Consider the following 27196-nt stretch of genomic DNA (forward strand, 5'->3'; position numbering starts at 1 on the left):
AAATCCATGATACTCAAAGTACTGAGAAGAGTAAGGTGGAATGGCATAAGCTTGACTGAACACTAGTCAGTTCAGTCCAGCAGCCCTGTACTGTTTTAAATAACATTCTGATTGTTTAAATTCAGTGACATTAAAGTAAAATCATTCAGCATTTCACAAGCTTGTACTATTTTATTAGGCTTGCTTGAGATTTGGTGCATATCTGCAAGAGCATTCTCTTATTTGCTATGTATTTGATTATATGAAAAGGGACAAATCATTGCTCAGTTTAATGTAGAAATATACTTTTTTTAGTTCTGCCAAAATAAAATTCACATTTGTAATACCATGAAAGTCCTTGATTCTGAAAAAAAACAGTTTAAATCTTTCTTGCTATGACAAAATTCATTTTTTCTAATGCAAAGAGGGTTTAAAAACACACCAAATGTCATTACCCATTCAAAGAGTGTACATCTAACGTCGTTAAAAAAAAAATCAGTAATGGAGTTAAAATAGAGAAACACTATTACCTCATTTGAAAGAAAGTAATCACAACACTTAGCCTTCAAATTAGTCAGCCATATAAAAAGAATAAACATACTGTTTAATGAAAACATATGTTGAACTGGAACGGAAAGCCAGAAACAATACAAAACAATGCCATTTGTTAAAGTGAAATATGTCTATTCTAACTGTAGTGATGCATTTTTTTAAATGTCACTTACCACTGAAGTATAACAAACTTATCAATACTAGTTAAAGAAGTTTTGTGGAATAACCTTAAAACAGATTTCACTGAACGACCTAGACAAAGTACAGAGGGGGAATGTACGTGACAGCTGGAATACAGTCACTGTCTAAACATCAGCTAGTCCCCATAAACCATATCAAATACATACCAAGCTTGAAAAAATTGGGTGACAGGAATTATTCTAAAAATACTTTCATGTAGCTAGATGACTTACAGACATTAATAAAAAAAAGTGATTGGATAAATTTGTTACATTAAGGCTGAAGAAAAAACTACTGCACTTGTATTAAGATAATAGAGGGTCAGTGGCCTTTTGTTCCTGTCTAAAAATAATTATTGCTCAATGAAACTGCTTAACTTGTGTGCTGATAGATAAGACAACTTTCAACAAAACTCTGTTAATTTTCTCTCCTTTATGGGATGTGAATAAATTGCTTAAATGTATTCACTGGAGAGGAAACAACTGTTATGAAGCCATCTCAATATGTGGATGTTTATTACTTTAAAAAAAAAACAGAATGTGTGCCAAAACAAATTGTTCTCCTGGGTAATTTAACTGTCAAATTTTAGAGTTAGAGAAGATGGGTGAGGTAGTTTCTTTTACTGAACCAACTTCCTGTTGGTGAGAGAGATGCTTTCCTGCTTATGCAGAGCTCTTCTTCAGATTTGACTTGAAGAAAAGCTCCGTGTAAGTCTCTCTCACCAACAGGAAGTTGGTCCAATGAACGTTATTACCTTATCCACCTTGTGTCTCTAATATCCTGGAACCAACACAGTACGGTATATACATTTTAGAGTTGTCACAAGCAATAAAATTCAGTACTTGCGGTTGGCACAGCTATGTAAGCAACCTAATTTTATGGGAGATTTGAACTGTAAATCAAATTTAACCTAAGTTTGTTCAGAAGTACATTTTCTTCAGCATGTACAACAGTTTGTAAAGGAACTGGTTTTTGCTGTTTTTTGGAAAGTGACAGAAAAGGGATCTGAAAGTTTAATATCAAAGCTTAGAAGTCTGCTTGCTTATTGTTGCTCTTCCACTGTCATGCAATCCCAACAGGCAGCATATTTAAACCCCGGAAATTTATTTTGAGTGGTAGGAATAATTTAGACAAATTGACTCTATACTAGAAGACTATACATGAATAGATGCAGAGATGTTGGGAAATGCAGGTTTTAATACACTGGATAACAAAGAAACAAATTAGTTAAACATGGTTGCACTGGTGTATTTGGATACTGTATATCTGAAGGAAAGTAGTAGGATAAGATAGCAGTATAAACATTTATTTTAAGGAGACTAATTAAAAAGTGGGCTTCTCCCTGGAATGAAAAATTCTATTTGCCAAAAATCACTAGCAGTCTAACCTTACAATCCACAAAATGAGTATTGGCAAATATTTACTTCAAATGATGGGTATTGCTTGTCAGTAGGTTGAACAAAGATACCAAATCTGGAGAGAAGCATTACAAAAACACAGTACAGACACAAACATATAAAAAAACTTCAATAAATTAGAGAGATTACCCAACTAATCAAGATCCGAGTCCAAGTTCTTGAAGGGAAAGTAATCCACTGTTGCTGTTTATATGTTTTAATTTCTACTCAATTTAACATTTCTTTTGAAAATACTTTTATTTTAAAGAAAGTTTAAAACTTGTAAAAAATCAAAATTAACAAAAGTTGACTTGTAAACAAAACAATTAAATCAGTTCCTCTTACTGAAGCTGTCAGAATCAGGTTCAGATTTCTGGTTTCCATGCAATGATTTAAATGCCAAAAAACCCAGAAGCCTGAACTGCAGATGATAAACTGACCATTATAATTAAAATCCTGCCATAACTTAATCCAACTCATACAACAAAGAATTTTGAAAAATGAATGCACAGTGCGTTGTGTGATCTCTAACAATTTGCACACTTCCATCTTGCATATTAATTTCCTTTACAATTGGAGTACAGTTCAAATGATGTTGGTTCTCTTCTGCTGGCTCTGAAGACATGACCTCTTCATCCTTTCTTATTTTTGCCTGCTCTTCCAAATGAAGTAATTCTTGCTTTTCACAGTCTGAGGACGTGGCACTTTTGCCTGTTGTGAAAGCAAGTTCTAACTGTGGTTCATTTATCTGAGATTTCCCAGAAATTGCTAAACTAGTGTCAATAGGTTCAAGCTGCAAACAATGGCCTGGACTACAATCTACTACTCCTATTGTTTTATCAGTTGTAAAAGATCCAGAAGTCATGTCAGTTTCCATGCCATGTTCTCCAGCTGTGTCAGCTGCAATATGGTTGGCTTCTATATTTGTTTTGAAGTAGCTTCTATTCTCTTTTTCAACTTGATCTCTTCCTGAATTGTTAACTGTTTGTTCTTTTTCACCAAGTTCACACTGTTTACCCTCCTGTGACTGTTGAGAAAAAAACACAGGTAATTAATTGTACTTTGATACCTTAACACTTAATGTAGACTGAGCATTTTTGTGTGTTATCAAGGGGAGGCCTAGATACTGAATAACTCAGAATGCATTTATTTCTATGAGATCTACAATCTGTGTTAGTCTGTGCTTTCAGAAAGCTAAATCAGACCTATACTGAGGGTTTCCCAATACTGTAATCAAAATGCACATGGGAGTGTATTACAGATTGTTTTCCACCATAAGGTTTTACTCTGCTGTGGAAAGAGTTGCTGGACAGGACAGAGGCCAAATGGTAATGATGTACAACAGTTAATAGTGGAAGAAAGAGCAAATGATCACAGTTGGGTTATGCACACAGCCTTGCATTTTCCACAAATCCATGGCTGCAAAATTGGCCCTAGAATATAAACTTTCATTTGAGGAAATGCTCCTAGCCTGTAGGGTTGTGAAAACTATGTCCCTGTCACATGTGGAAAGTTTAACTAATGCAGTGTTGTCTTGAGTGTGCATAAAACAACGTCAGAGAACTGTTCTTGTTCATCTCACTAAGGTGAGTGCTCTGAAACCAGGTGACTGAATATCATAGATCAACATTCACTTTTTTGCTGTTGGTTATTTCAGCAGAAGCTTTTACATAATGTGTATCCATGGTTAGTAAATAGGGTGTGTCTGGCTGCGGTGGAGTGGCTCAATGTTGTCAAAGGCAGTTGCCTAGCTCCAGGAACTAGCAATTTCAAGATTCGTTACCCTTCCAAACCTTCTCTAGTCTACTCCCCACACCCCAAATGAGTTACTGTCACCCTGTCAACAAGAAAGTAAGAGAGATTCATTCCCTTACCAGAGACAAAAGTGTATCAACACCCCAAACTACCTTCCCTCTCTCCACTTCCTTGGTGCCAAAAGCCAAATCTGTTTATCCCAGTGGTTCTCAAACAGGGTCGGGACCACATTTTAATGGGGTCGCCAGGGCTGGCGTTAGATTTGCTGGGGCCCAGAGCTGAAGCTGAAGCCTGGCCCGAGGGCTTCAGCCCTGGGTGGTGGGGCTCAGATTACAGGCCCCTGGCATGGGGTTTGGCCCCCCTGCCTGGTGTGGTGGGGCTCACTCAGGCTTTGCGCTCCGCCCCCACCTCCCACAATGGCAGGGCTCGGGCTTGGGCTTTGGTCCCCCTGCCTGCAGCAGCGGGGCCTGGCAAGCTCAGGCTTTGCTCCCCGCTCCTGGGGCCATGTGGTCATTTCTGTTGTCAGGAGGAGGTCGCAGTGCAGTTTGAGAACCCCTGGCTTATTCAGTGTCCAAAATCTCCAGCTTTCCTCCAAAGACTTCTACAATGCACTCAGACTAGAAATGCAGAAGAGACTGGAACTTCACAGCTCTGCCGCTCGCTGACAACTAAGGGTGGGGTAAAACTGAAAAAATATAAAACCAAATTGTTGAAATTAATAGCAGGTTAAGGGATTACTGCAGTGTTTGTTTATTTAACTAAAACCTTATTATTGACATTACTTGAAGCTGCCACAAATGCCAAGGCAACACACAATTCAGTGTCATTAATCAGGGAGCCTTGCCACACAATTTAGGCCCACTGCACCGCTGTGGTGCATCTCCATTGTTAGGTACAAACAAAACTAAATATGCAAAAGGCTATATCTTATTTTGAGATCTGCACAAAACATGCATCTTAAACTAGGGCTAAATATTGAATAAATTACAAAAGTGAAGGACAAAACATTTAACAGCTAATTTGGAACGATGCAAAAATATGTAAAGGCAAATGAGATAACACCAGAGTGGGATGCAAAGTGAAACTTGGAAAAATTCTCAGTCTAATGGATAGTTTAACCATAATCAATTGAAAGAAGAGTTCATTGAAATAACAGTGGAGCAACTAGCCCTGAAGTAAGCTCTTTACTCAGCTACTTTAGTATCAAAGTCCAAATTCCACTTCTGAACTTTGGTTTCTGGATTAGCATTTAAGTGTTGGCTAGAGCTGCAACATACAGTTGTAGATGGAACTTAAACAGACCCTGTTGATTTGAAATTTAATGTGTTTAAAAAGGAGTTAAGTTTCAGGTGCTACGCCTGCCCAAATCCCCGTCAGCTTTGGTAGTTTTACCATCACATTTTCCTATCTTAAAAATGTTGTGCTCTCTATTACTCTGACAATTTCATACAAACGAGAGGAAATGTTCACTAGAGATGGGAAACAGTGAAAGTTACTATGGACAAAGTTAAACTGAAAAAGCAGAGAAAGCTTTTTCCAAACTTGTTCAGTTATTGTAAAGGGTTAAGATATAAATAAAAAAAAAATTAATTGTAAGTGTGGCTGTACCTCTGTGTATTTAGACAATGAAGGGGGCAGAAAGGATAGTTTTCTGGTTAAGGCAGGAGACTAGGAGCAAGGAGAGTTGCCTGACGCATGTATTTTTTGTAGGACTTCTGGCAAGTTACTTATCCTATGTGCCTCAGTTTTGTGTTTGATAAAATAGAGATAATGCTTAAGCTTACTGTACCCCTCAGAGGTAGGCTGCATGAGATGTCCTTTGAACTAATGGGAAAACGGAGGGAGGAGAGTCGGTTAGTTGACACCACACGAATGGCAGTGGTGAGATTAGAATTCATGAAGTCCTGCCTCCTAGTCCCATGTTAATCCTCTAGTCTCATAGACTTGCTCTTGTGTAGAAGAGAACCCTGGACTCTCACAAGAATGCCCTAACTCACAGGGAAAACTCACAAGATTCAAAGGTTTAGCTCAGATCAAATAAATAGAAAAAGTTGGGATTGTTATCCAGACAAACTTTCCAAGGTACCCTCTACCTTCCTGACAGTCCCACTGCTCCTCTTCGCTGTGACCTCTCCCTGCCCATCTCAGCATAGTCCGTCCTCATTACAATCCCCAAAACAACGAGTTTTCTGTCCTCTCCTTAAGCCTCCTGTCTGTGACCTCCACATTCCAAGGTACAAATTTTGGGCCTTGTGGGCTTCTGTCTTGAGCTGCATCCATCAGCATGAAATATTTTAAATTCAGAGGTACCTGAACCAATGGAGTATGCCAGTGGCTCTCAACCTTTCCAGACTACTCCACACTTTCCAGGAGTCTCATTTATCTTGAGTACCCCGAAGTTTCACCTCACTTAAAAACTACTTGCTTACAAAATCAGATATAAAAATACAGAAGTGTCCCAGCACACTAGTACTGAACAATTGCTGACTCTCATTTTTGCCGTATTATTATAAAATAAATCAATTGGAATATAAATATTGTACTTACATTTCAGTGTACAGCATAGAGAAATATAAACAAGTCATTGTATGAAATTGTAGTTTGTACTGACTTCACTAGCGCTTTTTATGTAGACTGTTGTAAAACTAGACAAACATCTAGATGAGTTGATGTACCCCGGAAAACCTTTGTGTACCCCTGGCCTGGGGCTGGGGGTACATCAACTCATCTAGATATTGGTTGAGAACCAGTGGAGTACTGTACACTACATCCACAGAGCTCTAAAACTTTACTCAAAATTGTGTATATGGAGGGACATGGACTCTTCACTTATTCATATTGAGCACATCCTTAAAGAAGAGTTGGAGAGTCAGGCCTTGTCTACACTGCAGAGTTTTGTCAAAAAAAATTATGCCGCTTGAATTAAAGCACTTTAATTAACCACTGTTGCACTATGCTCCTTGTGTTGAAAGAGCCCATCTACACTAGCAGCTCTTGCATCAACACAGAGAACAGTGAAGTGTGGGTAGCTATCCCACTGCGCAACTGGTCACATGGTGCTTTGGGAGGGGTTTTCAATGTCTCATGGGGTAAGAACAGTGTCACATGATGCAGGTTTCTCAATCCCATTGTTCTGTGGGCATCCTAGTAGATTGAAGTGTATGTGGGGGGAAGGTGGGAGAGTGATTGACAGGGAGTATGTGTGTTTGTTGGGGGGTGGGGGGAGGAGAGACAAACTGTGTGTTTGGGAAGTGTGTGAGAGGAGTACATATATGAGAGAGAGAGAGAGTGTGTTGGGGAAGTGTGTGGCGGCATGCTGTCTTTTTAAGTTCAGACAGCAGCCTGAGCAACCAATCCACAGCAGTTTCTCTCGCTCCCCCACAGCAGCAGCCTACTCTGCCTGCCTGCAGTTTTGCAATTCCCTTGAGTTCTCCCACAGCCTCCTCAGCTACTGGAAGCGGAATCCTCAGCTGCTGTGTGATCTCTCCAGGATGAGGAATGTGGAAGCTTCCTGGAGTTTTGAAAGGGGAGGGGTGCATGCCTGCAGGGCAGCCAAGTTCAAAAACAGTGAGCAGAGCAGTCACAGCAGGCATTGTGTGATACTGGGGGAGGTCAGTTATGTCAACATAATGAATGGCAGCATCTACACTGGCACTTTGTCGACAAAACTTTTGTGCAAAAAGCCCTATGTCTCTCATCAAGGTGGTTTTATTTTGTCACCAAAAAATGGAAGAGTTTTGTCACCAAAAGTGGCTTTGCTGTCTGTACGATTTTGCTGTTTTGCCACCAGAACTCTGCAGTGTAGACAAGCCTCAGGCTGTGGCTACACTTAGCGCTTCAAAGCGCTGCCGCGGCAGCGCTTTGAAGTGCTAAGTGTAGTCAAAGAGCCAGCGCTGGGAGAGAGCTCTCCCAGCGCTGTCCGTACTCCACCTCCCTGTGGGGAATAACGGACAGCGCTGGGAGCCGCGCTCCCAGCGCTGGGGCTTTGACCACACTGGCGCTTTGCAGCGCCGCAATTTGCAGCGCTGGAGTGTTTTCACACCCTGCTGCAGCGCTGCAAATTTGTAAGTGTAGCCAAGCCTCAGACTGGTTTTATTCCAATGAAGTCCCTACCCCTGGTTTGTCTGGAGAGTGCAGACTCCAGCACAGCTAAGTGGCTGTGAATTGGAAGCACTTTCTAGGTCTGTATTCCCTGAACACTACTGAGATATAAATCGGTGACTATTTTTGTTTTAATATGAAGGAGGGATTTATTATATAGGTATTTATACATGAGACAACACAATGTGTCACTGTCATCCCAATAAAACTGTTGCTAAGCCAGAACTGTATGTAGTTCCACTTCACCCATTCAAAATTAAATTAAATGGAGTTAAAAGTAAATCGGCCTCTCCAAAAACAGATGTTTACACTTGCAAACATCACTTCCTATACATGATTTTCAACAGAACCCAAACAAAGCATGAATGACTCCATTTGAGGGAGGTTTCACACTCTATTCTTGTTAAATTATAGAAGTACCATGTACCATTGCTAAGCAGATCCTTACCTTTAATCTGATTTGACTTTTGACCTCAGTAACATCAAGTACCTCAATTAATGGTTGGCTTTCCAGTGTTGTCTGTTTGAGGAATGAAGGGCACAAAACACTGTCCAGAAATTCATCAACATTTTCTTCACTGACAAACAACCTTTCCTAAAGGCAAAAAAAACCGAAGTTACATGTTTACATGTTCTTTTCACACTATGTGTCGGTATTTTGTACCCAGCAACCCACTAAATATATAGATACATATAAAATTTTGATTCTGAATATGCAGCTGAGACACCCACACTACTTGTGAAAACAATATCTGTTTAAATCTCTGGTTTAATGAATTCTCAATAAGACATTCAGAAGTAGTGAGATGAACATGAAGAAAATGGTTTAAATGATTTCTGTACAAAATATGGGTCTGCCTCACACAAAAGGCAATGGTTTAAAGGGAGGCATGTTTTCTACATGTAATGTGTTTGTTTTAAATTGCCATTTGAGGAACGATTACAATGAAAAAATTGTTTCAGTTGCCCTCCCTTCTCTTTTGATATTCAATTTTAAAAAGTTCTGGATCTGTGGGTTTGCTTAATTACCATTCAACAAAGTGAGTTTTAGCCCACGAAAGCATATGCCCAAATACATTTGTTAGTCTCTAAGGAGCCACAAGTACTACTTTGTTCTTTAAACATCTAATTAGTTTGTAAGTACAGCTCATTTTAGTCATCAGCTTTCAAGATTAGGCCTTCTAGAGTGGAGAGTATGAAATATATATATGACAATATCCATTTCAGATCTGTGTAACAAACTGTCTCTTTACATCTTCATTCAGGTATGAGTAAATACAAGAGGATTGGAATGAAATGCAGTTTACAGTTAAATAAGATACTCCAGGGTATATTTTTAGGGCTATTAATATGTGATTCAGGTGCACTGTAAAGCATGTTGCTACTCGTCTTATGATTCAAACCAGCTGTGGATATTAATGGTCCAAAAATACAACCAGGAATATCTTGTTGTTTAATAAAGACAATAATACTTTATAGATGTATTCATCTGTTTCTTTTTCTATTTAACAATAAATTCTTCCATTATGTAAAATACACCTCTACCTCGAAATAACACTGTCCTTGGGAGCCAAAAAATCTTACCGCGTTATAGGTGAAACCGTGTTATATTGAACTTGCTTTGATCCACCAGAGTGCACAGCCCCGCCCCCCCGCAGCGCTGCTTTACCGCGTTATATCCAAATTCATGTTATATCGGGTGGCGTTATATCAGGGTAGCGGTGTAGTTGGAAAAAGATTAAACCCCTTTTTCCAGGATTCTCAATTACTTGGGTTGGTTTAATAGACACACTTAAATCCCTCCTTTTTTTACTCCCTCATTTCATCAGCCTAATAAGAGCTAGAATACCAGAAAAGTCCAGCCATCAAGGAAGTCCTGTTGATGTTAGATGCAATGAGGCAATTTTGAGTATTTTCAGCTCTCTCATCCAACTGTGTCTGGGCTCTCAGAGATATAATTTTGATTGTTAAAAGAAGCTATAATTGGGAGCATGAAACAGTTCTATAGTCATACAACATTAAATGAAACTTTGGAGATCATGTATATACTGCCAATTTACAAAGTACAGAATTAAACCCATTTTCTGCCCAAAGAGTTTCCAATCCAAGAAATGTACACAGGCAGCAGGACAGATGGGGAGGGTGCAGAGAGGTTATTCATGAAGACAATACAGTAGGGGCCTTGTTTACACTAGCAGAATCCACCACCAATGGTAGTAATAGTGATTACATTTTGTAGAAAGGGCTTAGCCATTGATATCCCTGTCATGCTCCTGTACCAGACATGGACTAACTTCCCAGCTTGCTTCTCAGCGAGAGGAACACATCTAGTGTGTATCATAAGATCCTTTAATGCTTTGCCTGCCATGACTGAGGTTAGCTTAAAGATGGTATTTCACACAGTGCCACCTAGTGGCAGAACAATATAATAAACTTTAGCATTCTGTTACATCTCCCCCTTTAAGTTCTACATTCCTACCATTTACAGTATTTCTGCCATTACGCTGTCTGTCTGTTAAGTGTCTCTGAATGGTACTGGTTTTCGAATTACATGACCTGGCTGCATAACAACTTGGTCATTTGGTTGCCCATTAGTTACAATAACTGGCTGTCTGGAATCCTTGAGTCGTTGTCATCCTGTACTGCATCTGCCATCTGTAGAGTTTGCTCTGTTGATTGTTCTTGCTGAGGAACAAACTGTAGACATCTATGGTTTCTGTTGAAGTCTCCTCTTGATTACATACAATATGAGCACTCAATTGATTGGCCTCTTACAGTTAGTATGGCTACTCCCACCTTTTCATGTTCTCTCTATGTATAAATATCTTCTGTGTGTTCCATTCTATGCATCCGATGAAGTGGGTTTTAGCCCACGAAAGCTTATGCGCAAATAAATTTGTTAGTCTCTAAGGTGCCACAAGTACTCCTGTTCTTTTTAATATGAGCACTGAATCACAGGACGGGAAGAGACCTTGAGAGGTCATTTAGTCCAGTCCCATAATACACCTAACAATTAACAGTTATTCAGTTTGCTTTATATGATATGGAAACCTATTATTATTTGTAATGTAGTTTAGAGAAGAGATTACTTCAAAATCAAGCAATGAAGTTCTCTTTTTTTCCCTTCTGTGACCTGCCAAAAATTTGCTAAGTGTCTCAAAATCTTCAGTACAGAATTAATTGACCCCAAAATAAAACATTCATGGGAGTAATCTTGAAAGTCTTAGTTTCTAGCATCCTCTTGTAATAAGTAACCTAGTCCTAATCACAGTATATTAACTCTTTTTTAGACAGGAAAGTTAGTACTCTACAAAAACTGCAAACAACTATATCGACAAAGACAAACTTTTCAAGACTTGTAGTCACATTCAAAATTGCTTTGAAATAACAGGAAAAGTTTTGTCCAGCACTGAAGACAGGCTACCATTACTATCATAAATAAAAACAGTAAGATCCACTAGCTTTGTTTTGGTTTGCAGGGAAGCAGATTTTCTGGGCGCACTGTGCCATCCCCTCAGCTCTCATGGACAGCTTTGTTCTTGGAAGTAGGAAAGGGCTTTAAATATACATGAACCCTGCATTTCAGAACACAGCCCTCTGGGTTCATATATAGTGGATTACCACACTTGTATCCATAACGCAGCCCTGATTTTGGAAAGGCTGATAATTTTAAGTGTCAGAAGAAATGTTTATTAAAAAAAAAAAAATGGTATTTTTAAAGAGATTGTGAGATTGGCTACTTTTAGGGATTGTCAGCCTTGAGGGTCCCTTTAAAAACATTTAAATGACAGACTATATAAAAAGTTCCCATGGCCTCTCTTGTCAACACCTCTGTGACAGACAACTGTGGAGGATATTTACCTTTAACAAAATAGGATTTTCCCTACAATGTGCCTTATCACCAAAAAAGGTAAGGAGTTTAGATGTTAGAAAATACAACATTTCTGAAGTACATATCTACGCATCTGCTTACGATAATACTAGGTAGAAGTTACAGCTGTTACAGTATTATATACAGAATTGATTACTTTATTACAAAGGGGCCAGTCAGACTTACAGTTTTATAGCAAGGAAGCATTAATATATGCAGTTAGGTAAGACTATAAATTTCACATGTCCAACTCTTATAAAACTAATATAAGCATATGAGGAGCAAGGAAAAAATGCTTGCTTTATTAGGGTATGTCTACACTTACAATTTAAAGCATAAAAAGTCCCTTTTTTGCACTAAAACTGTGGGAGCGTCTACACTTGTTAATGACTCTTTGTGATGTTTCCACCGCAGAAAGAAAACCACCTTCACGAGAGGCATACAGTTCTTACCGCTGTTCTTTTTGCGCTGCTGTGAAAGCATAGGCGTGCGCACGGGGTGTGCCGGGTGTGCCCAGGCACACCCTAATGCAGGGGTGGGAAAATGGCCCCACTCTCCCGGTGTGGCAAGCCGTGGGGTCCGCGCTCCCGGGCCAGAGCATCCAGACGAGCGCAGCAAGCCGTCAGCCCCTCCCCCACCTTCCCCTCTCCTCTGGAGCCATGCTGCCGCGTGCGCAGCACTCTGGGGGCCAGGACTGCGCAATCCTGTGGGGCAGTGTTTGGCTCCATGGGGAGGCAGACACGCTCCCCGCTCATCTGGAGCCATGCTGCCGCGCACGCAGTGCTCTGAGGGGCGGGGCTGCCTGCTCCCATGGGGCAGTGTGTCTGGCTCTGCGCCAAGCAGAACATGCTACTAGGAGCCTCATGGTAAGGGGGCCAGGGCTGGGGGTTGGCTAAGGAGTGGGTGCAGTCAGGGGACAGGGAGCAGGGTGAGTTGGATCGGGGGTGGGATCCCCGGGGGTGGTTGGGGCAAGGGGTCTCTGGAGGGAGCACTCAGGGAGCAGGGGGGGTTGGATGAGGCATAGGAGTCCCGGGGTCTGTCAGGGGGCAGGGAGTGGATAGGGATCAGGGCAGTCAGGGGACAGGAAGCAAGGAGGGTCCTGGCGGGGGTCTCTGGAGGGAGTGGTCAGGGGACAAGACTTGGAGGGGTTGTATGAGTCAGGAGTTCTGGGGGGGGGCTGTCAGGAGGCAGGGGTGTGGAGAGGGGTTGGGGCAGGCAGGGAGCAGCGTGGGGTTGGATGGGTCGGGAGTTCTGGGGGTCCTGTCGGGGGCAGGAAGCTGTTGGATAGGCATGGAAGTCCCAGGGGTCTGGCTGGGGGCAGGGGTGTGGATAAAAGTCGGGGCAGTCAGGGGACAGGTAGGGGCTAGGGTACTAGGGGGGCAGTCAGGGGACAAGAAGCAGGGAGGCTTAGATAGGGGGTAGGGTCCTCGGGGGCAATTAGGGGCAGGGTTCCCAGGAGGGGGTAGTCAGGGGACAAGGCGCGAGGGGGTTGGGGGTTCTGAGGGGGACAGTCAGGGGGCAGGAAGTAGGAGGGAGTGGAAGGGGGCAGGGCGGGGCTAGGGCATGGCAGGGGCAGGGCTCCCTGGGTGCACACCCTAATGAAATGTGCTGCGCACGCCTATGTGTGAAAGTGAAGACTCGTTCTAGCAGTGTAAACACCTTTTGGCCTCCGGAGGATATCCCCCAGTTCCAAAAGCGACCACTCTGGCCAGCATCTCTGCTGCTCTGACACATGGATGTCCGAAGGTCCCTTTCCCTTTGTTTGTAGATGTGGTGGGGAAAGCAGCCCAACAGCAGGAGGTTTTAAAAAAAAGTGCCACGGAAGAAACAAGAAAGTAATGAGGCTCCTGAGACATGAAGCAGGGCAGCACAGGATACTGAGAAGGGACTCAGAATGCCTTCCCCTCACCCCCGCCTTCCCACAAGACCTATCGAGAGAGCTGCACTGTGGGATAGCTGCCCTACAGGGCTGCTCTCATCCGCGATGGAAGTGCTGGTAGTGTAAATGCTCTCCAATGCCTGAGGAATTGGATGAGTACACAAACCAGCCTTTTATTTTCACTGGTTCCCTATCACCAGTGAAACTTACAGCGCGAGAACTCTAAGTGCAGACATACCCTTAAAAGCAGCAAAGAGTCCTGTGGCACCTTATAGACTAACAGACATTTTGGAGCATGAGCTTTCGTGGGTGAACACCCACTTCGTCGGATGCATGTCATACCCTTAGACTGTCAAGTCATGAGGAGGTCCAGCTGTGTAGGATAACAGTCAATCCACAATCCTTCTGGTATCCTTGGTTGCACACAGATGTAAAATGTACTCCACAGGCGTGTCAATGTTGATACAAGGGTCCAAGAGAGCTCTCCTATCCCTGCACAATGTTCTTTCAGACATATGCCTTAATTAACTTCTCACAAACAATAAAACTTGTCATTATCTACTATAAGATCTAACCATGAATTAACACAGCATGTCTAACATTACTGAGAAAATGGGGTGTCTCTCTGTAACCAGTCCACAGGCCCAAGTTTAAGTCACTTCCCAGTATGGTAAATTATAATCTTAAATAAGAACAGTCATAAAGAGGACATTCTTGTGACCACAACTCATGAGTTAAAGTCCCAACACACATCATAATCAAGTTTGTTTGACCTTGGGTTTTTGGTACAGAGGATTGTATCCTTCAGTGATGAAAGAGTACCAGATAGTGTAGTAATGAAAAAAGTATCTTTGGAAAAAGTTAAACATTTTTTCCAGCACCACTACATCCCATGAACATTGGGCCCAATCAAAGATTTACGAGTAAGGGGATTATTCCATTTACAGGTGATACTATATACAGACCACAAAAGAAAGAGAGCACAATTCCCTGTGTAATCTTATTCCTAGTATGTTATGGAATAAACCCAATGCCAATGTCTAAAGGGAGGTCAGGCTTTAGGATTTTAAGTATTCAGTAACTTTTCCCCCAAATATGATGATTTTAGAGCACAACCACCAATGATAAAAGTATATACCCCTATGAGCATAGCCTCCCCAGCACTTGGAGGAATACCTGATGTTTCTTACACTTAACCTGGAGGAAGTTAAATACATTTCAGTTAGTACTTTAACCAATATTTCTCTAATTAAACGAAATAAGGCACTTTTGCCCCAAAAGCTGCAGGTGGCTGATCTGCCTAAATTAAATGCCTCTCTGAATCTGCTTCCCATTTCTGAATATAGTTTAAACATTATTGAAGGCAGAATATATTCTTGATTCACCCAACAAGATCAAACCTGATTTCTATTTCTGTTAAGAATTAAGTATTTCACTATATAGGCTAATGCCAAGAGGCAAGCTAGCCCTTTAAAAGGGCAGTCAGGATTTACCTATAGCCCTGTTCCTGGTTCAGCCTAGGACCACAACATTCTGGAGAATGTAATCCAGTGTGAACACAGGAGATGTAGACTGGAATACAAGTAACACTGGGAGAGATCTGGATCTGCTGTTAGGTAAATCTAGGCAAACAGCCCAGGAGGGGATTTTGGAGAGGCCTTGAGGGACAGTACCTTAAATCAGAGCCCTGTTGGGGAATATTTTTTTAATCCCACTCCCATCCCGCCCCACAATACCCTCTCTCACCCACTCCTTTCACCAGCAACTTCTCTCACAATGATATAAGGTGGCTTTCATGTAGGCATGCAAAATTAGAAGTCAAGTTTCAAAACCTTGTCCCTTTATACACTGAGAAAAAAAAAACAACCAAAAATTAAAAAGTCCCAGAATCCCTGAATGGGTCATACAATATTTTACAATCCTCAGATTTTGGCAAGAAATTGTCCATACTCCAGGCCCTCAGCCCAGTGAATATACTGAAGATACTAGTCAGCTTTAAAAATGGGCATCTCACAATGTGTGTTCCAAGTTGTAAAGGATTTCATGGTTCTAGAACATAGTGAAGTTGAACCCAAAATTCCAGACTTGAAGAATTAGTCCAGGATTCCATTTTCTTGGGCCCTTATACATGGAAAGTTTGTTTTAAGTGCTCCATGTGCAGGGAAGTCTACTTCTTTATCATGGAAATCCCAGTGAATGCTCTTCACTATTGAAGAAAAACAGTTTTGAGTATTTCCATATGTTGGAGATAGACATTTCTAGATGACTACTGAGAAAAAGTCATGTGGAATGTCCATGGCCCAGGGAATAAGGAAAAAATTAAGTGAGCGATCACATCTAGATTGCTCACATGACATTACAGGAGCTCTAATTCAAGATGGCAATCCACGGCTTTTTAAAATTTAAAGCTGCTTTTTATGTTAATCTGCTTGTTTTAGCAGTCTTCTTTCAATAGTTATAGCAGTATATAGCTATCTTGAAATCGGCTGTGTATACCAGTGACTCTCAACCTTTCCAGACTACTGTACCCCTTTGAGGAGTCTGATTTGTCGAGTACTCCCATGTTTCACCTCACTTAAAAACTACTTGCTTACAAAATCAGACATAAAAATAGAAAAGTGTCACAGTACCCTATTACTGAAAAATTGCTTTCTTATTTTTACTATACGATTATAAAATAAATCAATTGGAATATAAATATTGTACTTACATTTCAGTGTATAGTATATAGGGCAGTATAAACAAGTTATTGGCTGTATGAAATTTTAGTTTGTACTGACTTCACTAGGTCTTTTTATGTAGCCTGTTGTAAAACTAGGCAAATATCTAGATGAATTGATGCACCCCCTGAAGACCTCTGAGTATCCCTGTTTGAGAACCACTGGTGTATACTGTATTCACACACTTTCATTTCAAAATAGTTGTATGTGTGTGCAAATACATATGCTACTTTTCATGTGAATTTAGTGCTTGTGGAAGATGATAGCTTGACAGCCCTAAAAATTAAAACCAATTATTTAACCACAAAACAGGTACATTAGACCAAGCTTCCCTCACACAGTTCTGCCTACCCACCTTGACTTTACTCAGCACTAGGGATGTGCAGGGCTATTGAAAAATCATAAATGTGTAGGCAGTTCTCTCCCTCAGAGTCCACCTCACTTTTGAGCATTCCTTGGATTTTGGTCAGTGCCTTCAGGGATCCTAGGGTTGCCTTTCCTGGATCTCGCTCCTCTAGCTCAGTTTTCCGTTCCTGGTTGTGAAGTCTCTGCTGCAAACTTCTCTTCGCTTTTTCAGGTCCATTGGTCAAAAGATTCACCCTTAGAGCACGTCTACACTTACCTCCAGAGCGATCAATCCATCAGGGGTCGATTTATCGCAGCTAAAGTCAATGTGATAAATCGACCCCCGAGTGCTCTCCAGTTGACTCCAGTACTTCACCGGAACAAGAGGCGTAGGCAGAGTCAACAGGGAAGCGTCAGCAGTCGACTTACCACAGTGAAGACACCATGGTAAGTAGATCTAAGTACATCGAGTTCAGCTACGTTATTCACATAGCTGAAGTCACGTAACTTAAATCAATCCCCTCCCAGTGTAGACAAGGTCTTAGTCTGTGTGTTCCATTCTATGCATCCGAAGAAGTGAGCTGTAGCTCACGAAAGCTCATGCTGAAATAAATTTGTTAGTCTCTAAGGTGCCACAGGTACTCCTGTTCTTTTTGCGGATACAGACTAACACGGCTGCTACTCTGAAAAAAGGTCTTAGTTAGTTAGAGGGACCACCTCTGAGAGCAAGAGTAGTTTTCACTCCACCCCATTCAATGCTGGGCCTTGCTGAGTTTCTTAAGCCATGTGGACATCTGCCCACCCTGAATCATAATAGGGTCATCAAATGTAGTGGTTCAATTTACATAGGCCACTGAACAGCTGTCAGATGGTAATGGACTTGGAGGCACTACCCACCTGGTTTAAACCTGAACTAGTGGCCTAGAAGTGAAAAGCTTTATATTCCATTAACTATCCCCTGAGCCAATCATCTTTTAAAAAATAATTGATTAAGTTATGACCTTCCACAAAGCATATCTAAATTTAAGATTATTTCAGGAGCATTATATATTGGATGTGTCATTTTAAAGGTAATTTACCTGCAGAGCGTTGCTGTTTACGCCGAAGTACATCTTCCCCCAAAGTCCAGCACTCTCAGGAGATTTGGCTAGTCCTATTACAGCGTTGTTGGGGGAGACATTAATACCAGTCTCTGGGGGGGTCAGCTTGTTTTCAAGAGGAAACTGTAAGAGGAAGGAGTAGGAAGCAGCGTCCTTGGAACAAAAACCGAGCTTATAGTGATTTGTGCCGACTTCCCCCTTCAAACTCTCTGGCTGGATGTTCGGCACCTGCAAGAGCAGGGTCAGAGATTCTTCGTCTTGGGTGCACTGGAAGGGGGGACAACCCGGAGCGGCCAAGGTGCTGGGGGCCGCAGGAAGGTCTGGGTAGCCGCCTCGGCTAAGGCACTCGGTGGGCACGGCAGGGCACAGGCTGTTGCTGGGACAGGTGGGAAGATCTGTGCCGTTACTGGGTGCCAGGGGAGGATCCGCCTCGCTGCTGGTGGCGGTGCACGAGGTAAGATCCATGCTGCCGGGGCACACCGCTCTCCCGGGAGGAGTCAGGCTGCTGGGGGCCCGGCCGCTACCGCCTGGCGCACACGCTTGCTCAGTTGGAGGCAGCCCGAGCTCCTCCTCCCCGGCTGCCGGGCCTGCCTCTTCCCCCTGCTCCTGGCCCGTAGCAAGGCCGGCCTCGGGCTCTCCCGGGCTCGCTCCACTGGGCTCTGCAGGGGCCGCGAGGCTCGGGCCGGGCGGGGGCAGGACGGGCAGCGTGACCAGCAGCTGCCGCTTGGCCTTGTTGAAGGTGGCCTGGCCGCGGTTCTCGTCCACCGCGTAGGGCAGGCGGAGGCGGAGGCGGTAGGCGGGCCGCTGCGAGTCCAGGCGCAGCTCCCGCCCCCGGATCTCCAAGGCGGCCTGGCCGGCGGAGCTCAGCAGCGGCAGCTCGATGGTCACCACCAGCTCCCGGGGCACCGGGCTGGGCGCCGAGTCCCGGCAGCAGCGATAGTCCTGCAGGTCCACGTAGGAGCGGTGCCGCAGGCTCCAGCGGGGCGCGGTGGGGGACGGGGGCCGAGCCCCCTCACCCCCCTGGGGGCCGGGCGGCGCGGCGGGGGCCGGCGGCCGGGCGCTGCTGGCGGGGTAGGAGTAGGGGGAAGGGAAGGGGGGCAGTGGGGAGTCGGGCTCTTCGGCCCGCGGCGGGGCGCCCCCCGGCAGCGGAGTGCGGATGACGGAGGCCTGCGGGACCCCCTTGTAGGCGGTGCCCCGCAGCGGGGTGGCGTTGGCCCGGTCCAGCTGCACCCCGAAGCGGCTCTGCACCGCCTCCAGCGCCGTGTCGCTCACCATGCGCCTGAAGCGGGCGCTGCGGGCGGCCAGGCGCAGCGTCTCCGGGTGGAAGACCACGTCGTAGACCAGGCGCCGGCGGCCGGCGCGGCCCAGCTCCTCGCGGCCGGGGGCCAGGCTGTAGGGCAGGGCCCAGCGCTGGCCGCGGGGCTCGGCGCGGGCCTGGGGCCGGCCCAGCAGCGGGTTGCTGCAGACGTTGAGGTAGCAGCGCTGGGCGCCCCCCTGGCTGGTCCGCAGCACGTAGCCCGGCGCCGGGTGCACGAAGCGCACCTCCACCCCGCGCTCCCGCTCCAGCGCCGCCACCTCCTCCTCGTACCGCCGCCGCTGCTCCGGGTCGGCCAGCTCCGCCGCGTACTCCGCCAGCAGCGCCCGGAACCGCTCGTCGCGGAAGGCGCCCTTCAGCCGCTCCACCTCCTCGGCCGTGAGCTGCAGCTCCTCCAGGCCGGAGCGCCCCGCGGCCGCCATCGCCGCTGCTGCCCGCTCGGCCCGGCCGGACCCTCGCTGGTCTCCGTGGAAACAGCGCCAAACAAAATGGCGGCCCCGCCGCTCTGCTTGCTCCCGCCTCTAGGGGGCGCCCTGCCGCCAGGCGGGTGCTGGGTTCTAGTCCACCCCGAGACTGTGGGGCGCCCTTAGTTTCCTCTCCCCACTCAGCAGGCTGGCGGCTGACTGGCACAGGCCACCTTCCCCCAGCCAGGCAGCGGTGCAGCCAGGGCATTGATTTGGGGAGATGCTGCCTAATTTTTTCTCACTGCTTCGATCCCCCGCTCAGTGCAGTGGCAGGACTCATTCATTGGCTGCCCCGTGTGGCTCTCACCTTCCTAGCCAAAGCTGGGGCCCTGGTTGTATCAGTTAAAGACCTCCTGAGTGATTTCATAGAATCTCAGGGTTGGAAGGGACCTCAGGAGGTATCTAGGCCTACCCCCTGCTCAAATCAGGACCAACCCCAACTAAATCATCCCAGCCAGGGCTTTGTCAAGCCAGGCCTTAAAAGCCTCTAAGGATGGAGATTCCACCACCTCCCTAGGTAACCCATTCCAGTGCTTTACCACCCTCCTAGGGAAATAGTGTTTCCTAATATCCAACCCAGATCTCCCGCATTGCAACTTGAGACCATTGCTGCTTGTTCTGTCATCTGCCACCACTGAGAACAGCCAAGCTCCATCGTCTTTAGAGCCCCCCTTCAGGTAGTTGAAGGCTGCTATCAGATCCCCCTCAATCTTCTCTTCTGCAGACTAAACAAGCCCAGTTCCCTCAGCCTCTCCTTGTAAATCATGTGCCCCAGCCCCCTAATCATTTTCACTGCCCTCCGCTGGACTCGCTCCAATTTGGCCACATCCTTTCTGTAGTGGGGGCCCCAAAACACGATGCAATACTCACCGTGCCGAATACAGGAGAATAAGCACTTCCCTCGATCTGCTGGCAGTGCTCCTACTAATGCAGCCCAATATGCTGTTAGCCTTCTTGGCAAAAAGGGCACACTGCTGACTCATATCCAGCTTCTTACCCACTGTAATCCCCTGGTTCTTTTCTGCAGAACTGCTGCTTAGCCAGTCGGTTCCCAGCCTATAGCAATCATCTTACCACCAGTTGGAAATCTCTCCAGGATAGCAAAGAATTTCTGAAGTAGCAATACATTCTCCCCCAGCTCCTGCAGAGGCATGGAGCTTAAAGCCCCTGTGTCATGTTAACCTTCAGAGTCTCTTTAAACTTCTATTTTCTTTTTTAAAAAAAGGTCAGAGCTTTCAGTTAAGGTGTGAAGTCTCCCACTGAGGCTCTTTAAAATAATATGGTTAAATAAGTAACAAGGTTAAAAGCCACTGTGGGTAAGAGCTATTCAGGTTTACACAAAGAGGAGGAGAAAAGTCTAGCCTTTTTTAAGAAACATTTCTTCAAATGATTTTTTAAAAAGTTGTTTCCCATTGGAAGGGCTTTGTTAATTTTGAATGAAAATAGCTTGTTAAAGTGACTGAGACTTAGAAAGAAGCACCTCTCAGACATGGAAGGTTTTTCTCATGATGCATAAACTTCAAGTATCCACAGCACGTTAAGCATATTGATTACTGCCCAGCTTTCTACTGGAAACAACCTTGTTACTTCATTTAAGTTATTTATAACTTTTTTGTTTTTAGCCTCCAACTTTAAATGTGGGTCTAGCTTTAATAATTATAGGGTTAATTTCTTTTTTATATGTTGAGCAACATAAGAAGGGCTATACTGGGCCAGATCAATGATCCATCTAACCTAGTATCCTGTCTTCTACCAGTGCCAAATGATTCAGAGGGAAGGAACAGAATAGGTCAATTTATCAAGTGATCAACCCCCTGTGGTCCAGTCCTAGTGTACAGCTGTCACACACTTAGGGACACCCAGAGTATAGGATTGCTACCTCTGACCATCTTGGCTAATAGTAATTGATGGACCTATCCTTAATCCGTTTTTTTTAAACCCAGCTATACTTCTGGCTTTCACAACATTCCATGGAAACAAGTTCCACAGGTTGATTATGCATTGCATGTATTCCTTATGTTTGTTTTAAACTTGCAGCCTAATATCATTGGACCCTGGTTCTTGTGTTCTGTAAAGAGGTATATAATACTTCCCTATTTACTTTCTCAACATCATTCATCATTTTATAGACTTCTGTTATATTCCCCTTATCTTTTCTAAACTGAACAGTCTCATGCTTTTTAATCTCTCCTCCTGGGGAAGCTGTTCTATACCCCTAAATCACTTTTGTTGCCTTTCTCTGTATCTTTTCCAATTCTGATATATCTTTTTGGGAGAGGTAGACCAGAACTGCATGTAGTATTCAAGATGTCGGTGTATCTTGGATTTATATAGTGCAATTATGATATCTGCTATCTATCCCTTTCCTAATGGTTCCTAACATTGTGCTAGCTTTTTTGACTGCTGCTGCACATTGAGTGGATGTTTTCAGAGAACTAGCCACAATGACTCCAAGATCCCTTCCTTGAGTGGTAACAACTAGTTTAGAATATCACTTAGTATGTATAGTTAGGATGTTTTTCAATGTATCAACATTGAATTTCATGTCTTTTTGCTGCCCAGCCATCCAGTTGTATGAGATCCCTTTGTAACTCTTTAGTTAGCTTTGGATCTGAGTATCTTGAGTAATTTTTTTTTTATCTACTGCAGACTTGCCACCTTACTGTTTACCTCTCTGTCCAGATAATTTATGAATATGTTTAACAGCACAGATCCCCATACAGATTTGAGGAATCCCATTGTTTACCACATTCCATTATGAAAACTGACCATTCCTATCCTTCGCTTCCTATCTTTCAGGCAGTTATTGATCCAAGAGAGAATCTTCCCTCTTATCCCATGACTGCTTACTTTGCTTAAGAGCCTTTGGTGTGGAACTTTGTCAAAGGCTTTCTGAAGGTCCAAACACCCTATATCAACTGCTTCACTCTTGTCTACATGGTTGTTGACACCCTCAAAGAATTCTAATAGATTGGTGAGGCATGAGTTCCCTTTACAGAAGTCATATTGATCCTCCCCCAACATATCGTATCCATCTTTGGGTCTGATACTTCTGTTTTTTACTATTGTGTGAACCACTTTGCCTGGCACAGCAGTTAGGTTTACCAGTCTGTAATTGCCAAGATCACCTCTGGAGTGTGATTTATCTGTGTACCCCAAGTTTCACCTCACTTAAACTACTTGTTTACAAAATCAGACATAAAAATACAAGTCACAGCACAGTATTACTGAAAAATGGCTGACTTTCATTTAATTCCATATAATTATAAATCGATTGGAATATAAATATTGTACTTTCATTTCAGTGTGATACTTGAGCCTGTTTTTCCCTTATGAGTCTTGTCCGAAGCCAAAGCTCCACCGCCGGGGGCTGAACCATGTAACTTAGCTTTGCGGCGCCCCCTGTGGTGTAGCAGGCAACTGCCCTGCTTACCATCCCCTAATGCCAGCCTTGCAACTCCCCCACACCCATCCTGTGACCCCCCTGGGGGCTGCAACCCCCATGTTGAGAAACACTGATCTGGATGAGTTGAGTAACCCCTAGAAGACCTCTGAGTATCCCCAGAGGTACACACATGCCTGGTTTAGAGTATCCCCTTTAATAAATCCTCCCTATATTCTAGTAAAGAGGAGAGGCAGAAACAGTCAAATGAAAGAGTCCCATTCAATTACATCACATGAATGCAGACAACTAAATATTGACACATTTTGTGCTTGTATATAAATGCTAGAAGTCTAAATGCTGAGATGGGTGAACTTAAGTATCTAGTATTAAAGGAGGATATTCATACAAACAGGCATCACAGAAACTCAGTGGAACACGCTTATACAGGGTACAAAATACAAAGGAATGACAGTAGGTTGCGTTGGTGGGTAAGTGGCACTGTATGTGAAAGAAGGCATAGTCATATAGTAAAAATCTTAGATGAATCAAACAGTACCATAGAATCTCTATGGATGGAAGTTCCCTGCTTGAATAATAAGAATATAGCAGTAGGAATACATTACCAACCCCATGACCAGGATGGTGACAGTGACTGAAATGCTCTGGGAGAGTAGAGAGGCTACAAAAATGTACCTCAGGATGGGATGCAGAGATAAAATGTCTGGACACCGCTAAGGACTGCTTCTTGGAGCAGCTAATCCTGGAACCCACAAGAGGAGAGGCAATTCTTGATTTAGTCTTATGTGGAACACAGGATCTGGCCCAAAAGGTGAATATAGCTGAATCACTCGGTAACAGCAACTATAATGTAATTAAATTTAACATCCTTGTAGGGGGGGGGAAATACCACAGAAACCCACCAGAGTAGCGTTTAGCTTCAAAAAGGGGAATTACCAAAAAATGAGCTAGTTAAATGGAAATTAAAAGGAATAGGCACAAGAGTGACATGTTAAATAGTTTCCATGAAACTTGCAGGCAACATCAAAACAGAGACTTGGGGCAGGACTACACTACTGCTTAAGTTGATGTAACTAACGTTGCCTAGGAGTGTGAAAAACACACACCCTCCCGAGCAATGCAAGTTACAGCAACCCAAGTGCTGTCCACACTGGTGCGATGTCGGCGGAAGACACTCTCCCACCGACACAGCTTCTGTCTCTCACAGAGGTGAAGTAATTATGCTGATGGGAGAGTGCTCTCCTGTCCGCATAGACCATCTTCACCAGACCCAGTGCAGCTGCGCCAATGTATTGTTTCTAGTGTAGACTTGCCCTTGGACTGAATATATACCTCAAATTAAAACCAAACAAATCAGGAAGGGCCAAAAAAATGCCTCCATGGCTAGACCGCATAAAGAGACAGGCAGAGACAAAAACACATCCTTTAAAAATTGGAAGTCAAATCCTACTGAGGAGAATAGAAAGGTGCCCAAACTCTGGCAAGTCAAGTGTAAAGGTATAATGATGGAGGCCAAAAAAGAATTTGAAGCGAGCAAAAAAAAATTTAAGTACATGAGAAGCAGAAAGCCTGCCAATCAGTGGGGCACCTGGATGATCAAGGTGCCAAAAAAGCACTCAGCCAAGACAAGGCTGTTGCCAAGAAGCTAAATGAATTATTTGCACTGGTCTTCACTGCAGAGGATGTGAGGGAGATTCCCATACATAAACCATTTTTTTTTAGGTTACAAATCTGAGGACCTGTCCCAGATTGAGATGGCTGTAGAGGAGATTTTGGAACAAATGGATATTTTAAACAGTAATAAGTAACCAGGACCAGACGGTATTCACCTGAGTTCTGAAGGAACTCAAATATGAAACTGCAGAACTACTAACGGTATGTAACTGTTTGTTTAAATCAGCCTCAGTACCAGATGACTGGAGGATAGTGAATGTCACGTGACACCGTTTTTAAGAAAAAGCTGGGAATGGTAGTCTAGAAAGGTTGAGAACCGCTGCTCTAAGGGATGTCTCTGTCCAAACTGTATGCTTTTCCACAATTGTTGGCTTTCCCCTAGTTCTTAGTTTAAGAAGTCCTCTATGACCTTTTTAATTCTGCATGCCAGCAATCTGGTTCCGCTTTGGTTTAGGTCCTTCCTGTACAGACTCCTCCTTTCCCAAAAGGTTCCTCAGTTTCTAATAAACCAAAATCCCTCTTCCCAACACCGTTGTCCCATCCATGCATTGAGCCTCTGCCTGTCTAACTGGCCCTGCGTGTGGGACTGGAAGCATTTCAGAGAATGCTACTAAATTTGGCCTCCAGAACCTGTCTCCTACCTTTCCCTATGTCCTTGGTATCTACCAAAACAAGGTCAAGCAGTTAGAGACTTTAATGTTTCCAAGGCTTGTTTCCAAGGTGTCTTTATTGGATCAGGTGCAAGAATGGTGTTAGTGCAGAACTGTCAAAATTACTATAGTTTAAAATATTTTTGCAGCTGCTCTTCAAAGAAGATTCTGCCTCTCACAAATAATTTTGTCTATCATGTGATTCAGTGTCTGTCCAAATGCCTCTAACACTTACATTTCAAAGATATTTCTAATTCTGTACAGACACTACGGCATAAAATACTTCACTGAGGAAATGTTTTATGTCATACTCTTTAGCAGCCAAGCTCAAATCTTTCTGTGTATGCCAAAGGAAGCCTTTGATTGCCAGTGCTTTTTTCCCCTCACTGATATTTCACTGGATTTCATCAAACACGGCAATATAGCCAAGACAAGGTGCAGGCTACTCTATGCTGGTTTCAAAGGAGACTAAGCAAATATTTAAGGCACATACTTATTTTTAAACTGACAAATCAAGTGTAGAATAAATCATACAAAACTGCTCAAGAAAGATCTATCTGTGTGTCAGAAGCAGATCCTGACTTAAAAAAGACTAGCACAAGGTTAAAAAAAACAAAATTCTCAGAAGAGGCACATAATTTTGAATACGTACTTAATGTTTAAATATAAAATATATCCAGTTTGAGTTTCTCTTTTAATTGCATCTCCACTTCTAGTTTTCGATCTTGCAAGTTAACTCAAACACACAGTATATTATGAATCCTTCATTCTTCTAAGAAACTGACAGACATTTTTTTCCTGTAAAATTTATTTACAAAATTTAAGTCTTTTGCATTGACATTTAAATATGAATAATCTGACACACAATAAAATAAATCTATAACCATATGAAACAATCTAAAATTAGTTCTGCAGTATGTTGGAACAGAATATTTGACTTCTTCATGCAGTCTTTCAGAAATTCAGAGATCTTGAAGTTTGCTGAAAATATTAAAAATAATATTTAATTTTTATAACATGCATCGTTTCTTGAAACCAATTCACTTACTACCATTATGCTCTTTCATACCTGAAAAGTTCAATAGAGTCTCAAATATTTGAACAGATTTACTACCTTTTCGTGGGATATTTTCTATCTTCTGGTTTATATCAGCCATTAAAAAAAAACAACTCTCTCGACAGACTTATTAACTGAATCACAGAGCTCTATTTAATACAATAAATATTTTTCATAAGCTTCTATTGTAATTGATTCAAAATGAAGCTGATCTCATCACAACAGTAAACCTACTATACAAAGCTTTCTGTTTCCAATACATTTTGACTGGCCTTTTTTCCAATCACTGTCCAGACCAGATGAAGTTTACAGGTGTAAAATACTGGAAATCTAAAACTAACCCACAACCACTTGTTGACTAGATCTAGGCACAATACAGCACCACCTCCACTGAAGCTGCCAGATGTCCAGTTTTTTACCAGAAAATCCAGTCGAAAAGGGATGTGTAGTGTCTTGATTGGACACCAAAAGTCCAGATACCTGGGGGGGCGGGGGGAAGGGAGGGAGGAGGAAGAGGGGCACCAGGTCATCAACCTGCGCCAGGCCTCTGCTTAATCGGGGCTGACTCCTACCTGCATCTCATGGGCAGGCAGGTTCCCCGTCAGGGGCTGCAGTTCTCTGGCAGCCCAAGAGCAGAGGGAGCCCAGCGGGGGGGGAGGGGGGGGTAGAGGTGGGGGCAGAGGATTGAGGGATGATGAAGGGGGAGAGCAGGGGGTTGGGCAAGGGGGATGAGGCAGGACGGGGGAGGTTCTGG

The 27196-nt window shown here is 43.5% G+C and overlaps 2 protein-coding genes across 9 annotated transcripts in view; both read right to left on the reverse strand.

Annotated features, from left to right (window-relative positions):
- Nucleotides 1–462: 462 nt before the first annotated feature.
- DNAAF2 (dynein axonemal assembly factor 2) lies at nt 463–19699 on the reverse strand. Of its 6 annotated transcripts, none has more exons than XR_005597638.1 (4): nt 17859–19680; nt 8413–8559; nt 1466–3135; nt 463–1342 (listed from the first exon to the last, which is right to left on the reverse strand). XR_005597638.1 is itself a non-coding variant. In XM_039534989.1 (4 exons), the coding sequence occupies exons 1-4, from the start codon at nt 19614–19616 to the stop codon at nt 3027–3029; spliced, it is 2049 nt and encodes a 682-aa protein (XP_039390923.1). In that variant the 5' UTR covers nt 19617–19695; the 3' UTR covers nt 2891–3026. The 6 variants fall into 6 exon arrangements, 4 of the variants coding, with proteins under 4 accessions (XP_039390922.1, XP_039390921.1, XP_039390923.1 ...); XR_005597637.1 differs by having other exon boundaries at nt 463–1346; XM_039534989.1 differs by lacking the exon at nt 463–1342 and adding an exon at nt 5653–5687 and having other exon boundaries at nt 2891–3135; nt 17859–19695.
- Nucleotides 19700–25444: 5745 nt separating this feature from the next.
- Nucleotides 25445–27196, reverse strand: part of POLE2 (DNA polymerase epsilon 2, accessory subunit) — a 28621-nt gene continuing 26869 nt past the window's right edge. For 2 of the 3 annotated variants that reach the window (XM_039534992.1, XM_039534991.1), the window contains one exon: nt 25445–26366. In XM_039534992.1, the coding sequence (XP_039390926.1) occupies nt 26348–26366 (19 nt within the window). In that variant the 3' untranslated portion in view covers nt 25445–26347. The remainder of the gene's footprint in view (nt 26367–27196) is intronic. The other variant, XM_039534993.1, reaches the window with a different exon arrangement.

Source organism: Mauremys reevesii, linkage group 4 (genome assembly GCF_016161935.1).
Source record: "Mauremys reevesii isolate NIE-2019 linkage group 4, ASM1616193v1, whole genome shotgun sequence".
Classification (NCBI taxonomy): domain Eukaryota; kingdom Metazoa; phylum Chordata; order Testudines; family Geoemydidae; genus Mauremys; species Mauremys reevesii.

Coding starts and splice junctions, on each gene's coding strand:
- DNAAF2 (XM_039534987.1), bottom strand. CDS start 19,616: ATGGCGGCCGCGGGGCGCTCCGGCCTGGAGGAGCTGCAGCTCACGGCC. Junction 8,560..17,858: donor TAAACAGCAACGCTCTGCAG/GTAAATTACCTT, acceptor TTTTGCCTTTAG/GAAAGGTTGTTTGTCAGTGA. Junction 3,136..8,412: donor AAAGTCAAATCAGATTAAAG/GTAAGGATCTGC, acceptor TTTTCTCAACAG/TCACAGGAGGGTAAACAGTG.